We start from the raw sequence: 17,589 nt of genomic DNA, 5'->3' as shown, positions 1-17,589 counted from the left end.
CGCACGGCTGACTCACTCTAACCCTCCTGTTCTTATGCATATTCCCCTGTCTGAGGCACTTCCCCTGATGGGAATCGCTTTGTGTTGTGTTTGGGCTGCGTACACCACCGCAGAACTGCCCGAGGTGGCGGCGCCCGCTGTAGCTTCTCCAGAGGTGGCGGTCCACGCTGCAGAACCTCCAGAAGCGGCGGGGCTCGCGTCGGCCCCTTGTATGGTGGTGGCACCCAGCAATGAACTCTCCCTGTGTCCTGAGTTTACCACTGTAGAACCTCCAGAGGTGGCGGCAATGCTGCAGAACCTCCAGAGGTGTCAGCAGTATACGTCAATGAACTCTCCTCTTGCCCTGTCACGGCTATGGAGGCCGTCTGTAATTCCTTGTCCTGCCCTGTCACGGCTAAGGAGGCCGACACTGAACTTTTGCCCTGTCCTTTAATGGCTATGGAGGCCGCCTGTGAATTCTCTGCCTGTCCCGTCGCAGCCAAAAGGTCTGTCCCTGAACTCTCGTCCTGGCCTGTCACGGCCACGGAGGCCACTTTTGAACATTGGCCCTGCTTTGAACCGGCCGAGGAGGCCGTCTTTGACCATTTGCCCCGGTCTGAACCAGCCATGGTGGCTGGTTGTGAACTACCTGCCTGCTCAGTTGCCACCAGGGAAAACGTTAATAGACTTCCCATGTTCCCCACCTCAGTCCTTGTGTCTGTGCATGTTCTGTCTCCTCCTTGTGTCTCAGTTTCCCCTAGGTCCCAGTCTCTGCTGTGGGTTCCTGATCCGTCATGGTATGCTCCTGCTCTAGCTGCTCCGCCGTGGTGGTCTTCAGGTCCGTCTACTCCGCTCTGGTGGTCTTCTGCTCCACCTGTTCCGTCTGCTCCACTGTGGTGTTCTGCTGTCTGGCTCTGGTAGTCTTCTGCTCCACCTATTCGGTCTGCGCCACCGTGGTGGTCTGCTGTCTGGCTCTGGTGGTCTTCTGCTCCGCCCGGGTGGGCTCCGGTCTCGTCTGCTCCACCCTGGTGGGCACCAGGTCCGTCGGCTCCTTCCTGGTGGACTCCAGTCCCGCTGGCTCCGCCCAGGTTTCCTGCTCTGCCGGCTCTACCTCGGTCCCAGACCACTCCGCTTCCAGAGGGACCTGGCCCTTCATCCCTCCCCCTGTTCCGCCTCCGCTCCACCTCCCTCCTGGATTATAGACTGTGTGGACCACCAAAGGTCACTCACTCACCACAGTATTCATTGCACTGATCACATTACTGTTGCACTTCACCATCTACTACATTTCCCATCATCCATCGCACAGATCACACAGCTGTCACAGATTACACATTGCACTGATTACACAGCTGAAACCCATTAGACACTCTTTATAAGCCTTGGACTTTCCCTGCCTCTCTGCCGAGTATTGTATGCATTATCGCTGCCCTACAGAGCCCTGTAAGTTTCCCTAGTCTTGCCTCGTCTTGCCTGTTTCGGATTGTGTTTTCCCCTGCCTGGACTCTTGCTTACGTTGTGGATTACCGCTCTTGTCTAGCCCCTTTTGATACTGTTCGCTGTTGTATGACCCACGCCTGTTTTTGATAACTCTGTGCATTGCCCCTTATATACTTGTCTGCCATTGATCGACCCTGCCTGTTATTACCACGTCTCTTGTCAAATAAAGCTTGCATATGGATCCGCACGTCTCACGTCTCGTCAGCCCCATGACACTTAGCCTGCTGCCTACTGTGTTCACCGTAAAATGCATTTTTTTATAATGATATACATAAATTAAAATCTAAACGTGAACATATATGTTAATTTTAATATTAATATAGAACGAAAGTGTTTTTTTTTTTTTTTTGAGTACCTGGGATGGTGCCCCCCTGGGAGTTGGTGCCCTACGCAAACTGCGTACTCTGCGTATAGGGAGCGGCAGTACTGATTACGAGAATAAAGTCGAAATGTTTTGAGAATAAAGATTAGTTGTAATATTTTGAGATAGGCTATTCTAGCCTTTTGCTCATGCAAATGGCCCGGATTATGAGCACCGGGAGATATTCCAAATCTCAGTTTTCAAAATCTGTCAGTTTTATAGCGAAATACAAACAATATTGCAATAATGTGTTTAAGCGGCATGTGAGTCAATCATCTTTCCGATTACAATAACGAACGACGAGACATTTTCATTATAAATTAGGCTAAACTTTTTTTTTTTATGCCTTATGTTCCTTCAATTTATATCTTGCTATAAACTTGAAATAAAGATCATAAAATAAAATATGATCATAAAATATCAACAGTCACATCTGTTTTATTATTTTTATTTTCGATTTAAAAAAAACGATTTAAAAAAGCTGGTTTGAAATTTAATGAGAGATTTCAACTCTTTTTTTTTTACACAACACACAATCTAAGGGGTGTAAATAACATATTGTGTATAGCACTTCTTAACATTAATGATTAATTTTATTCATTTCAGATAACATTAAATTATTTGTTTCTGAAGCAGGAGTCTAGCGTCTTTCTATGTTAGTTTGGTTAGCTGTTGATCTGAATAAATGTCTCTCTTTGTCTGTATATTAGACAACACCAATGTTTCTAGGAAGGGAACATCAATAGACATGACACCTTTCTTGATCCACACCTGGAAAGGTAGATGTTCAGAAAACTGTGTTTATTCAGAGGAGGATGTAGACGGGGTGGTGGGAACAAATCGGTGACTAGGCATTAACATACGCCATACAGATCAAACAGACATTGATCCTCTTAAGGTGTCAATACACACCCTTTGCTCAGCCATTTTTCCACAGTCAGGATGAACCCCTGTTTATGCATTAAAATATTCCATACAGATCAAACAAACATTGATCCTGTTAAGGTGGCAATACGCATCCTTTGCTCAGCCATTTTTCCACAGTCAGGAAGAGGCCCAACACCTCCAGGCTGACCGTTAGCTACAGACCAGGAAGGAACACCATAAAAACACCATGGCACAGATGAGTGATAAAAAGATCATAAATCCATCAAATGTCAGATCTAACATCTGTTTTGATCTTTTGATTTACACACCCTACTGTCGTGTCAGTCAGGGGTGACAGGTCCCCGGTGACGTGACAGTCAGGGTGACAGAGGGGGTCATATAGCCATAAATCAGATCATAAATCAAAATATTACACATTTGTACCATGTACACATTTGACATATGACAACCTGTCAAACAACGCTGACGGGGTCATAAATCAGGTCATAAATCATCAAAGTAACGTACAGTATTGGATATTACTACTACCGTATGTGAAAAGCTGGTGAATACCATTTGCTATTACAGTTATAGATTTAGTGTTTGTGAAACACTGTTGTGTTTCTTGTCTTTATTCATATGCACTTCCCTATCCGAGGGATTACATTAAATTAAAATGCTGATCATTAAAACGCTTCTTCTTATTTTAGCTGCTCTATTACAGGTGAACTTGTGTTCTATATGAATATTACAGACATGAATATAGACATAAACCATGAATACATGACCATTGTGATTCCAGTTGCTACATGACCACAGAGATGCTATTGAAGGTGAGATATTTCCATTGGATATGGCATTGAATTCTGTTGATTATCAATATGATGACTTTGCAAAGGAAATGGCAAATCTGTTAAAGACAAAATATCTAGAGAAGGAAAGGTCTGAGTTTTGGCAAAAAGGTGAAAAGTATTACAAGGCACCAGAATATAACTTGGCACAGATCCATTCAGTCACCATTTATGTGACACAAATTCAAATGCTACAGTGTATCACAATTTCACTAATGCTGTTTATGCTGATACAAAAATACAAAAATAACATTCACATGGTATTCTCTTCACTGAAGTGATACAGATTCTGAACAAAAAATCAATAAATAAAAATGACTTATCATGGTACAAATGTTACATTTAATAGGAATTTTTTTGAACACAGAGGTTTGTTTTGGTTCATTTGCATCATCATCATCGCTTAATCGTAAAGTATAGCAGAATAATTTGGAACTGTATCTTGTTTCCAAATCTACACTTGCGAAGGTGCATATATTACAAAATATTCAAGGTATCCTGATGAGAAAGAGGTGCTGATTCCTCCATATGAGATGTTTAAAGTCACTGCTGCCAGGACAAGAAGAGATCAGAAACATCTCTGGTGTGACACTGTGTTCACTTTGAAAAGCTCTGGAAGAAGTAGTCATCTGAACTGTGCAGTGATATTCACTGCAGACAAGTGGCAATGTGTCTTCTCTTTTTCAGTTTTATTTTCCTTTTCACTATTACCATATATGCCATATTGCTTTCTGTATAATGTGTCATGTATTATTAAATGCACCATTTGGTTTATTTTGTTTGCAAGTGTTTACCTGCTAACCAGTTAATTTGTAAATTCTAAACATTGGTTGTAGTTGTAGTTAAGTTTCATATGACATTTCTTTTGTCTACAAAATACATTATGATCAATAATACCTATGAATTTGAGATTTTCCACAGTTAGTCAAGAAGTAAATTTGTTCCAATTGAAACACATCTTTAATGATCAAAAGTAGTATAAAAATGATATGACCAGTAAGTCATGGCAATTATGTTTTACATTAATTTAACTGATCCAAGTAAGTTCAATTTCAACTTTTTAAAAGGTTATATGAAATTCAACTTGATTTTTAAAGTTGGTTTAATATAATTTAAGTTTAAATGAGTTGTAAAACCAAGCAGATTATATTTAACAATTTAAGACAGCAACTGAACTTAAGTTTTTTAATTGAAAAAGTTGGATTTTTTTTTTCTCAAAAGTTTAAATTCCCTAAACGATATCATTCTACACAAATAGTTTTATTTCAGCTCTTCATTCCCATTATTTATTATATATATATTTGATAATTTGTCATTCAATAGCAGAGCATCTTGGAATCAAATAAGCCACAGTTCATCTGTAAATTCCATAAAAATTAAGATGAAAAGCTCAAATTGGGAATAGTTAAACTCTAAATGTTTGAGCAATAGTTTCAAATTTCATTCAAATTTTTAAAAAAAAGAAAAGAAAAGAAAAAAAATCGTCCATCGCTTCTTCCAAAATGTCTGACAAAATAGGATTATACTGCAGGCAGAGTTGAAACGGTGTGTTCCATCTGTACCCCGCACATTTCTCTACATTGCATAGTAACACTATGATTAAGTTTATTATGAAATATGTCAATTTTTAGGACACAGATTAATGAACACAAACATCTAAGTTCAATTTTACAGTGATAAAAGCAGAAGAAGCATCATGTTTGTCACGTTTTGTAGCAGCCAGGAAATGAGGAGACAAGGAACTTTTCCAAAACATAGACTTTTATTCATCCAAACGCTAGAACACAGGAGTCGCAGGAGATACGGAACACAGGAATGCCGAATAACAGCTGACACAGGGAACACAAGGCTTATAAACAGAGGAGTAAACTAGATAATGAATGACACACACCAGGAACTGATGAACTAATAAACCAAAACAAGGACAGGAACAAACCAAATATGGGCACGAGAGGAGGGGAAACAAGACACAGGAAGACAGGACTGACAATGTTAAAGACAGTGTGAATGAAATTCTTACCCCTTTAAATAAACTTTCATTTTCTTTATCCTTTAAAATTTCCTGACTATACATTATTGTTGTGTTAACGAAGTATAACACTTTGTTGAACAGATATACAATAAATATAAATAGAGAAAGATGTCCTTTTTTAATGAAAGGGGTGTTTAAAACCGACATTAAACCTTATAAAGTAAATAAACTCTACTTGTGTAATGTGGATACAGTATCACCTACTGGTCAAAATCATTGCTTGATTCATTATAAGTTTTAATACCATAGCGATTGACAAAGTTGATCTAATATTAATCAAAACTGATTAAACTCCTCCGTAGATCAGATCAAGAAATGATGCACACTAAACAGAATCCAGAATAATTTCATTTAATTTCAACTCAGAAACTGTATTGCATCTGTAATATTCATAGAGTCAGAATGACTCAAGTGATCTGGAGTAAAAGCCTGAGGCATGTAAAGCTTTTTTATACGTCTAACAAGAAACTCTCCAGTGTGAGTTTGTCCAGTGTGAAACCACATTGACCTTCACAAGTGGTGCATTATGATGAGATCAACAGTTTGTTTAACACTTTCTGATCACACTTCAGCTGTTATATCCCACAACACACGCACACACCGTCAGAGATATAAAACAGCAACTCTCTTGGAAGAGTTGTTGTCTGACAGTGACTTTTCTGTAACTGACTTTTCTGATCTTCTTCTCTCATTGTTGCTCCTGATAAATATTGAAAACACAGAATCTGACAAAAAGAGACAGTGTTCTCGGGTAAGTTTGGGATTAATGTAAAAGTAAATACAACACTTCCATTAGTTAACATCACAGGTTAAATTGCACTGTATTTTTTTTTTTTTTTTTGTCTTTCAGCATCTGCTCTTCACTGGATCTACTAGATCATCTGAGGGATTTGACTGAATCAAGATGCTGCTGATCATTGAAGCACTTCTTCTCATTTTAGCTGCTCTAGGACAGGTAAGCTTGAGTTCTAGTATGAATATTACAGACATTCATACTGATGATTGATTATTATGATTCCTGTTGCTGCAGGATCACAGAGTTGCAGCTGGTGCAAGAAAGATATATCCACTGGATATGGCACCGCATTCAGTTGATGATCGATATGAGGGCTGTACAGAGAAAATGGCAGACTTGGTGAAAACAAAATATCTGAAGACGGAAATCAATAACTCAGTTGAATTTAATAACACTTGGCACGATGGTGAAAATAAAGCCAAGAATCCAGAGGATCATTTGAAACGGATTCATTCAGTCGCCATTTATGTGTACACTAACAACAATTCTAATGTGTATCGTCATTTCAATAATGCTGTTCGTAGTGAGAGACAAAAATACAAAGACAAGACATTCACATGGTATTCACTTCACTTTCTGTTAACAGATGCGATACAGATTCTGAAGAAAACACAAAATAAATGCTATTCAACTTATCGCGGTACTACAGTTGAATTTGACAAGGATGTTCTGAACAAAGAGGTCCGTTTCGGTTCATTTACATCCTCGTCTTTTGATCAAGCAGTAGCAAATAGTTTTGGACCTAGATCTTGTTTTGAAATCGAAACTTGTGAAGGTGTTTCTGTGATAAAATACTCTAAGTATCCTGACCAGAAAGAGGTGCTGATTCCTCCATATGAGAAGTTTAAAGTCACTGCTGTCAAGAACAAAGGTCAGAAAGGTGCGTGGTGTGACACCGTGTTCACTTTGAAAAGCACAGGAAGAGTAAGTTACCTGAACTGTGGTGTTGATGCAAAACTAGTTCAACACAGGGCCAGACTTTAAAAATATTAATTCATTGTGTTTCTTTAGATTGAAAGTAGCTTCAATTATAATATTTGATTGTTTGAATAATTCTGAAAAAATGTCCATCTTCAAAATGTTTTAAGTAAATCAGCAATTATGCCTGAATGCCTGACGCTTTATACTGTCATAAAAGTTAGCAATCGCCTAATTTTCCTGCTTTGTCTTCTTTTGATTAGGTTTAACAGTTTTTACTTTGTATGGGGAAACTGAATGGGTAAAAGATTGTATTTTAATTACATGAAGAAATTAAATAAAAGCACAGCTGAAAACACACTCTATATATTGTATATCTAATTCTTGTAATAAAACATCACACTTACAGTATTTACATTTTCATAAGTAGCATAAACAATGAAACATCAAGAATGATAATAGGGTAAAAAAAAGGGTAAAGATTCAAAAGAAATAAAATCCTTCCTCACACCATAGACTCAAATGAGGCGCTTTAGAAAATGATCAACCTCAAAGGGTCAAACTTAACATTATATGAGCAGTTTAATTTTCTATTCATCAAATTCTGCAACTTAAAGTAAATAAAGTGTAAACTTTGCTGTGGTCTTGTTATCAACACTTGTCTTCTTACTGCTGACTGTGCACCAGATTCCCTTAAAAAAAATGGCACAAAAGTTTTTGTTTGGTTACAGCACCAACCACTGTTCAAAGTGTAGGACTATACATTAGGCTACTTCTGACATTTAAATGAGTAACAACCCCACTACACTTTTATTTGTTAGCCTCTCTCTCTTTCTTTTAGTAGCAGAAATTTAAATGTGAGATTCTGGAAAAGAGATCTAAATTTTGCGGGAATGGTCGGGTCGGGAAGAAAATTATTCTAAGCGAACTGCGGGTGAACAAAGAGTGAATAGGCCTATATAGCGGGACTATATAGGACTAAAAAAATAGTCCCGCGCAGACCTCTACCCCCCCATAAAATAAATAAATAAAATTATGTCATCATTTACTCACCCTCAAGCTGTTCCGAACCTGTATGAATTCTTAGCTTCAGTTGAATACAAAAGATGATATTTGAAATAATGTGGGTAACTAAACAATTGCTGGTAGCCATTGACTTCCATAGTATGGAAGTGTCAAAATGGCAATTTTCCAGGGCCAAATGCAGGGGGTAAAAAATTACAGCATAATTCAGAAAGATGGCAGCATAATTATGCTATTTTAACACAGAGATTGGTAGGTCGATGTGCCGATGATGACCATTCAAAAATGGGGAAAGAGAACTTTAAGTTTTTTATCCAAAGTTTGCAGGCCTGTAACTCAAAAAGTATTAAAGATATCTTAATGCCCTTTTAGATTTTGGGTCTCAACAAACTTTCCTTTTGAAGTCTTCGTTTTTAAGGCCCTATATTGTTCAGTTCCAGAGATACTGGAATTTCAATATGGAGTAAATCGTTAAATTGTACACATTTTCAGTGGTCAAAAACCAAATGTTGGTCTTTTTGCGAAAATATGATGCTTCTTTTCTTTTAAAGAGGAATGTCTGAAGAACAAATAATGTTGAAACTAGAAATGTATCTTGTTTCCTTCTGTCAAAACAACTGCATTGAACATACCTGTCTAAGTGCCATAAATATTATTTTTCAAAAGTTTGCGTGCCTATAACTCAAGAAGTATTAAATATATCGCCATATGATTTTAGATTCTATTTCTTAAACTTTTCTACATTATTCAGTCCCAGAGATATATTTTTGCAAAGTGACCCACATTTGGTTTTTGACCACTGAAAATGCGTACATTTTAATGATTTACCCCTGGAGCCACATTGAGATCCCAATATCTCTGGAACAAATCCATATAGGGCCTTAAAAATTAAGAAGCCAAAAGAAAAGTTTGTTAAGACCCAAAATCTAAAAGGGCATTAAGATGTATTTAATACTTCTTGAGTTACAGGCATGCAAACCTTGGAGATAAAACTTGAAAAGTGCTCTTTTCCCGTTTTTGAATGGTCACCATTGGTTGCTAAAGTCAACAGATTTTATATAGTCCTACCAATCTCTGTGTAAAAGTAACATTATGATGCTGCCATCTTTCTGAAGTCATTTTTATCCCCCTGAAATTTGGCTCTGAATCTCATGGCTCTGAAAATTGCCATTTTGACCCTCCTCTACAAAAAAAATAAATGAATAAGTTAAGTTAAGTCGTGACGTATTGTCAAGTATGGTGACCCATACTCGAAATGGTGCTCTGCATTTAACCCATCCAAGTGCACACACACAGCAGTGAGTAGTGAACAAGTGCACACACACAGTGAACACACACCCGGAGCAGTGGGCAGCCTTGCTCCAGCGCCCGGGGTGCAATTAGGGGTTCGGTGCCTTGCTCAAGGGCACCTTAGTCATGGTATCGAAGGTGGAGAGAGTGCTGTTCATTCACAATCCCCACCTTCAATTCCTGCCAGCACAAGAATTGAACCAGCAACCTTCAGGTTACAAGCCCGACTCCCTAACCATTGGGCCACGACTACCCAATGGTAGTATATATTAATAAATATTCATCCATGACATTTAATATTTTGGCTTTCAACACTAAACAGGTTTATCTTTCTTCAGAAAAAAAAAAAGCAAAATCAAACATTTGAGTCGGGGAAGTTTCTGAAATTTGTTTGATTTGACACAGAATGACCCATTTGTAACTTAAATCTTTAGTCTAAACTGCTCGAATTACAACTACTACAACTACCAACGAGGCAAACTTACAGTTTTTCCAGTGTGAAGCCAAACATAGACCAAGTGTTGCATTATGATGAACTCAACAGTTAAAAGTTGAGCTAAAAGTACACACACACACACACACACACACACCATTATTAGTGAAATAAAAAGCAACTTCAACAAAATAACAATTGTAATAATCAATATAGGCTGGTTAAATAAAATTATTAGAATGTATGAATTGCTGAGATATTAAGCATGGATATAAAATAAAAGGGAAACAAATGCTTGTTTCAAATCCAAATGAAACAATTATAATAAAACCTAAATATATCTGACAGGATTATGGCATCAATGGTATATGAGGAGACCTGAAAGAACTTTGGGGGAAATTGTCTCAAGTTATGAAATTGTAGTTTTTGAAATTTGCAATAGCCTAATTGTATTTCCCAAATTTGTTTCAAGTTGATTCGGAATACTAGCTCTACAAGAAGAACTTAATAGGGGAACATTTAATCAAAAATAAAACATCTGAACTTGCGATACATTTTTTGTGATACCTGAAACCTGAAATTTTGTCTGCATCAGCAATCCACTGATCTTTATTGCAAATCATTCTGTTCTAAAATCACATGCATCACGAACTGGGCCTCTGGCTCCCCTTATCAGCACCACAGGGCACAATTACCTGAATACTAACTTTTCCTCCACAGAATGGCTACAACCATCTCTGTTGTTTTATTTGTCCACAGCACAGCACATTGTTCACATTTACAAAGGTAATCACCCCATCACATATTTTTCAAAGTTGACCTGTATCATAAAAGAATGGTTATTCAGGCAGTTTTTCAGGCAATTATTTTTATGTAGATGTAAAGACTTCAAAACAGGTATTTTTTTACTTACTTTTCGTAAGCCTTGTTAGGCCAACTGTTCCCTTGTTCCATGCAGAATTACACCTGTTGTGTAATGACTCAGCTTGTACAGGTGAGTAGCTGAACCCTTTATATTGAGAATGTTCCAGATGCAACAGTCTATTGCCTGAATAAATCAGCACAGAGAAAGATATCAATATTTAAACTGAAATGACTTTAATCTTACATTAAATTAAATTCTATCTGTTTTCTATTTATTTATTATAGAATAAAAAATTAAAAAAAACCTTGCTACGTGTACTGCGAGCTAACTGAGACTTGTTATAGCACTTGCATATCATTGCTCTTTTGTTGATTTTGATTGCTTCCATTGTCCTCGTTTGTAAGTCGCTTTGGATAAAAGCATCTGCTCAATGACTAAATGTAAACGTAATGTAACGCAGTGTTCGAATAGAGGGGGGGAGGGGGGTTTCCCGGACCTCCCATAAACATTAAGGGACCCCCCATAACACCCAAAAAATAGTTAAGTTGTGGGTTTGGATATATATTTAGACTTTTTCAAAGACAACTTTTTGTAAAGGTTTAGATTTTTATTTTTTTTGGTTTGAAATGTTGATTTAAAGGGTCAGTTTTTGAATTATTATTACTACAGTCAAACCTGAACACAGAGAAAGCATTTTGTTACAAAAAATATTACAATTCTATTAAAAGTAAAAAAAAAAAAGAACAGGAATGTTTTATCAGAGTTTAATCCTTCTGGGTCTGATCTGATTTCAACCTCTTATTTCAGTTTTCTGAGTTGTTATGGCTATATGGTTATAACCATACCAATTAATTTGAATGTGTGTGTGTATGTTTTGCACTTTTGATGTTTCAGCGTCTAACCACTTCCTTGCTGTCCACTTTTTTACTGAATTGTAGTTGAATTATTGCTTTTATTTTATATATTTGCTGTGTTACAGTCACACCAGTTCATAGTGTGTGTTTAAGTGTATGTGTAAGTGGATGTGCTGGTTTTGCACTCTTGATGTTTTAGAGTTTCACCCCGGCATTGCTGTGTACTTTTTTTCTGCATTGTGGGAGATTTGTAGATTGTACACACAAAAATTCGCTGAATTTGCTCATTCATTTTTGACCGAAGAGCACAAGTGTGACTATTTTTTTACAACCACTTAGCCTGCTCGAATCAAGCCCTAAATTTTTTTGTGTTCACATTCCAAATGTCATAAAAGTCACCAAGTTTCGTACCATTTCGATGAAGTTGTGATTTTTAAAAATTCAAAATTTTTGTCAAAAGTGACCGAAGAACACCAGAGGGTTAGCTAGACTGACTGTGCTCATTTATAGTGCATTCTTTCACTGCATGATTCATTCAAAAAATAATAATAAATGCATTTAGAACGCTCCCAGAAATCAAGACATGGGGGCAGAAAATGTGTATATTTATATAATTTCATATAGTTAATCAATATCACATGAAGAGTGCCATTTTTCACAAAAATCACAAATGTGATATTGATTTTATACAACAGTTCAATAAACAAGAAGTTGATATTAATAGACATACGTTTTAGACATAATATTACCTATTTTTGCTCTATTTCGCCAACAAATATGGTTCCAAACGAAGCCACAGCACTGTTTTGCATCTCTGAGCAACATGACGGTGTTTTGCTCCTGAATGAATCAACCGTTTGAATGATTTGGTTCAATCGCAATGACTCACTTATTAACAGTGACTTGCTGCCACAGCAAGTCACTGTTAATAAGCGAGTCATTGCGACTACTGGCGGATTTAATTTCACGTTTATAGTATCTTTTCATTTTTTTAAATAATTTCTAATATCAGTATTCAACGTTTTAGGATTAAAATATCAAAACATTATTTATGCATTTGTAACTGTAGATTAAATGCATTAATGTCCTGACCACTCAGAAAATGAAGAATATCAAAAACTTTAGGAGTCAGCTGTCCATGGCAGTCCTACAGCGCAACACACTCAGCAAAATATTGCCTGATTATAGTTATAGATAAAAAGATAAAATCCCAGAAAATACAGAGATATCATTTTTTGTCTATATCGCACACCCTAGATATTTAATTCTTCTTTGCTTAGTGATTGTTTGGTAGACATAATTCATTGATCATCATAAAATAAGCTTTTATCTTAGAATTAGGTTCTCTCAACTATAACGAGGACAAGACAAAAATATGAATCATTTTATAAGGTTTTATTTATTTATTTATTTTTGAAGGGGGCGTGGGGGTCTGGTTAGGAGGACCCCACCAAGAGCTTTAACACGATTCGAATGTAATGTAATGTAAATAAATTATGTCATAATTAGCATACCTCTCTGGGATAAGGACCCGGGCAGTCACAAAGAGCTTCAGAATAATGGGAGCGAAGTTGGGGTCCAAAAAGGGTGTTTATTTTGAGTGGATATGCAAAATGTTTAAATAAATACGTTTAAGGGATTAAAACAAAGATTATTAATAAAAACAGTCTGGAATTAGATCTGCCAAGTACATAAAACAGTATACCCCCCTTTACTAATTTGAGGCTGGAGTTTCACATGCTACACAGTGCCACAATTAATCACGTTCACAAGCTCTGGATCTGTCTACCTCTCTCTAACTACTAGTGACAGCCATCTTGAAAACACATTTTTCCTGCTCTCACAAATTTTTTTTTTTCCTTAAATAAACTGTTGTCTCATAACATGATTTATACATGAAAATTAGGAACAAGAGTTAAATAGAAGAAAAAACTATACAAGAGGACAGATAAATCAAACTATTTGCACAAACACTTTCATAAATTAGTTAAAATGAGCGCTTCTCCTAAAGTTTATAAAGGTATTTATTAATACCTTAAATAAAGGTATTAAAGTTCTCACTTTTTATTACCACGCCCACTCAGCTAGATCAGGAAATAATAATAATTATATAATTTTATAACAATGCACCAGAAACATATGCAACAGCTATATGCAAAAGCTTTAATGTCTCTCTATCACACTCTCCGAATAACCATTCATGGGGAACTTTGTCTCTTTCCTTTTCCATGTCTCATGGCATTCACCAATATCCACTAGTGGCACAGGCTTGAGCAATAAGCCTTTGGAAATGTTGTGATGTATTACATGCTCTTTGTATCTGGCCTGCAGAGATTGGTAAATGTTTTGAATAGATGTTTCTGGTCTCTCTCTCTCTCTCTCTCGCTCTTTTTTTCTTCATTTTACCCATGATAAATTGTTGGACAATTCCAAATCATTTGTCCGCATGACAGTTGGTGTCTCTTCTCTTTGTTTCTGTCACACTGTCTGCAGGAATTACACGAGGCATGTCTTTTGAGATCTCCCATAGCAAACCACTTGAAAAAATTCCATACGTGCCAAAAAGCATGCTGATGACCCCTGGACAGAAGTACGGGTTGTTATATTCGGAGGTCTCATGTGCTACCTGCTCCTTAGCCTCTTTCAACACCCTCTGAAAGTATGCAGAGAACCATTATAGTTTTTACTTATCCCACTGTTGTCTTTCAGTTCAGTTGATTCTACAGAGGGTTTGTCTGTGGATTTAATGATGAAGGTATTCAAAACTTGAACACTTTCTTCCAGGCTCATCTTGCACTCATTTTTGAGGGGGGCAAGAGTAGGGTGTGGGGGTCGTCATGTGAAACAGCAGTCACAATGGCACTTATGTTTTATTTATTCGCTTTTTATTCAAAACATTCCCAAATGCATTAACTATATCATGAAATATCTCGAGACTCGAACTCACAACCTTTGGGTTACGAGTCTAACTCTCAAAAAATTAGGCCATGACTTCCCCAATAAACATGAAACACACAACACTATCATACATTTAACACATAGTATATATTTCAAATTTGCACCTAACGTACCTGTACATACTAAATAGTCTATTTTGTATATTGGGTTTGTGCTATTTTGCATGTTATTGTCGGTGTCTTGTCACTCATTCTGTTGCACTGTGGAGCTTGTGTCACCAAAACAAATTCCTTGTATGTGTAAACATACCTGGCAATAAAGCTAATTCTGGATTCTGATATGGGCATCATGCCATAAGTTAAAATACGACCGACTTTATATTTAATGCGAATTAACATTCAAAATTAATATGAATAAAAACATTGGGTCCCACTTTATATTAGGTGGCCTTAACTACCATGTACTTACATTTAAATTAATCATTTGATACAATCTACTTATTGTGTACATGTTTTTACATTGCACTTATATTTTTAAAAATACCTATACGTACTTACATCTGTAATTAATTTCTGTAATTACATTTATAATTACACTGTTGACCCATCCCTTACACCTTAACCCACCCTTAAATCTACCCATACTACCAAACCGGTCCCTAACCTTACCCGTATCCCACCTCAATAGCAGCAATAGTGTTTTGAAATACAATATGAACACAAGTACATTGTACTTTTTTTGGATGTAAATACATAGTAGTTAAGGCCACCTAATATAAAGTGTAACCAAACATTGTAAGTTAGGCTATTTATAACACTCATTGTACAAACAGAGATTCAGTATTCAGTCAGCGAGCAAGTGAAGAAAACAGCGGCATTTTAGCAATGACTCATCTGAACACCTCTGATTGGTCATTGCATTCATAAGCTCAACAGAATCGTGTGTGATTGTTTATAATGCACAGTGCTGTAAAAACGTGTCTGTCTCAGCGCCAGCAAACACAGATTTGAATTTAGCAGCTGATGATATGACGCGCTGAACGACTTAATCACGCTGGTGTGATTATAGCATATATTCGGCTGTTGTGTCTTTTGGAAGCTGCAGTCAAAATCCACTTGGCTCAAAAGTATTTGAATGGGCATGACACTTCTGCTTTCTTCAACACTTTGTGTACTGTGAAGCTGTGATGACTTGAAGATCTGTCTGGCTTTAGAGATGCCAACTCTACAAGGCCTTTGTCTTCTGTCTGAGCATTGCTTGGACTGATTTCAAATTATGTGCCGAGCAGATATGCAGAACAGTAAATGCTTTCGACTCATCCAACAAACTTTCACCCTGACAAATGTCATTTGCTCTGTGTAGATATGACATTATGTGCTCGGTTGAATACCAGTAATACACTTTGCATCAGCCCAGCTATAACTGGTTTCCACCTGCTGGATGAGCATATGGGCGTGTCTTTGTAAATGCAGTGTAAACTGCATAAGCCAGAAGATGGGCGGGGTATTACAGACAAATAGATAAGCAATACACTATCCAAATACATGAACATAAATAAGCAGTGAAGCAGGGTAACTGCAATGTCCTTGATAGTGCGTGTGTGACAATTTAGATTTGTAATTCAATATGATACTAACATTTCATTCAGTAGTAATGGACAGAAACATACGGTCACAACACAGGCTAGGGACACAGGTAAGTTTTCAAACACAGATTTATTGACTGAATGAGTGACAAGGAATCAACTGCAGATGAGTGGCGAGTAAGGGACTGAGAGAGTTAGTTTCCAACTTACTTGGCTTGTGGTAATAGGTTCCTCTTTGGCTGTAGGAGGATTGTGGAGAATCTGGAGCGGAGGAGTACTGGATCGGTGGAGAACAGGAGCATCTGAGGTGAGTAAACACAAGTACGGCTCACAAGCCAGTCTGGCATTGTTCAGGGTGTGAATGGTAGACCAGACAAAGAAGGCGTGTGGAGTTTGTGTATATAAAGGGGAGCTTGATGAGCTGCAGCAGGTGCGGGTGATTAATACTTAGGTGATTGTGATCTGAATGTGGTTGCTGATGACTGTTGTGACTGTCTGACATTTACATGTGTCTATTTTATTTATTTATTGTTGATTTTACAGCTTTTCTGTTTGTTTGTTTTTCCAACTTCTGTTTTAAAAATTTCTGTGCCATATGAAATAGAGATGTTTAGGTTTGAAACCTGGAAACTAGATATCATCTAAACAATATCATGAAATTTGGTAGACGGTCAGATTGCTGTCGTCTCCACCACTCACAGAGAGCAATGTTTTTTGTTTTTTTTTCATTTGTGAATATGAAATCAACTTTACCGCAGTGATTTGCTGCATTATTTTGTGGGTTGTGTGGCTGACAATGACTAGGAATTGTTTCTTTTTTAAAGGTGACAGACCAGCCACTGTTTCTTATTGTACATTTATGCTTTTGGCTTTTTTTCATTTTGCCTAATTTAAGTATATTGATTCATCTTCCTTTGTTTACAGGGCCTGGCCTGCAGTGACACCCTGACACCTCATGTGCTGGTTATTCATGTGGAGTGGCACTGGCCATGTACTGGCAGAGTAATGGTGAATAATAGTTTTCTAAGTGCATCTAACTCATTTTTGGCTGTGTACATGAGCAGGCCCGCTCCTGCTTGCATCAGAAAAGAGTTATTACCTATTTTTATTGGTTTTAATATGACAGCATCTGTGTTAGTATAAAAATAATTGATATTGCTATTGATTTTAAGTTTAATTATATTGTGGTTAAGTGTGGATCCTCTTGCCTTAATTTGGAGTTGGTGTAGTCCATTATAGTGACTACGCTGTTTGATTTGACCCAACTGGTAAAAGGCACTTTTGGAACATTGTTTATGGAACATTTTAGTATATTTAAATATGAGGACCCAGAGTTT

At 37.1% G+C, this 17,589-nt stretch overlaps 1 protein-coding gene, 1 long non-coding RNA gene and 1 pseudogene across 2 annotated transcripts; 2 read left to right on the top strand and 1 right to left on the bottom strand.

Moving 5' to 3' along the window:
* The first annotated feature begins 438 nt into the window (after positions 1–438).
* LOC131534841 (ecto-ADP-ribosyltransferase 5-like) lies at positions 439–6,488 on the top strand (annotated as a pseudogene).
* Positions 5,493–7,669, top strand: LOC131537905 (ecto-ADP-ribosyltransferase 5-like). Its single transcript, XM_058771608.1, has 3 exons — positions 5,493–6,341; positions 6,441–6,545; positions 6,621–7,669. The coding sequence occupies exons 2-3, from the start codon at positions 6,495–6,497 to the stop codon at positions 7,368–7,370; spliced, it is 801 nt and encodes a 266-aa protein (XP_058627591.1). The 5' UTR covers positions 5,493–6,341; positions 6,441–6,494; the 3' UTR covers positions 7,371–7,669.
* On the bottom strand, positions 6,569–16,886 carry LOC131537911 (uncharacterized). Its single transcript, XR_009270425.1, has 4 exons — positions 16,463–16,886; positions 10,964–11,098; positions 10,746–10,870; positions 6,569–6,700 (listed from the first exon to the last, which is right to left on the bottom strand). It is a non-coding gene; the product is annotated as an uncharacterized LOC131537911 (long non-coding RNA).
* Positions 16,887–17,589: the final 703 nt, after the last annotated feature.

Source organism: Onychostoma macrolepis, chromosome 03 (assembly GCF_012432095.1).
Source record: "Onychostoma macrolepis isolate SWU-2019 chromosome 03, ASM1243209v1, whole genome shotgun sequence".
Lineage (NCBI taxonomy): Eukaryota > Metazoa > Chordata > Actinopteri > Cypriniformes > Cyprinidae > Onychostoma > Onychostoma macrolepis.
Note: the sequence above shows the minus strand (reverse complement) of the source record. Positions and strands in the feature narration are given on the sequence as shown.

What these genes read in the sequence shown, in the direction of transcription:
- LOC131537905 (XM_058771608.1), top strand. Translation starts at nt 6,495, where the DNA reads ATGCTGCTGATCATTGAAGCACTTCTTCTCATTTTAGCTGCTCTAGGA. An exon ending in TTTTAGCTGCTCTAGGACAG is followed by an intron (nt 6,546 to 6,620) that starts GTAAGCTTGAGT and finishes CTGTTGCTGCAG; the next exon opens with GATCACAGAGTTGCAGCTGG.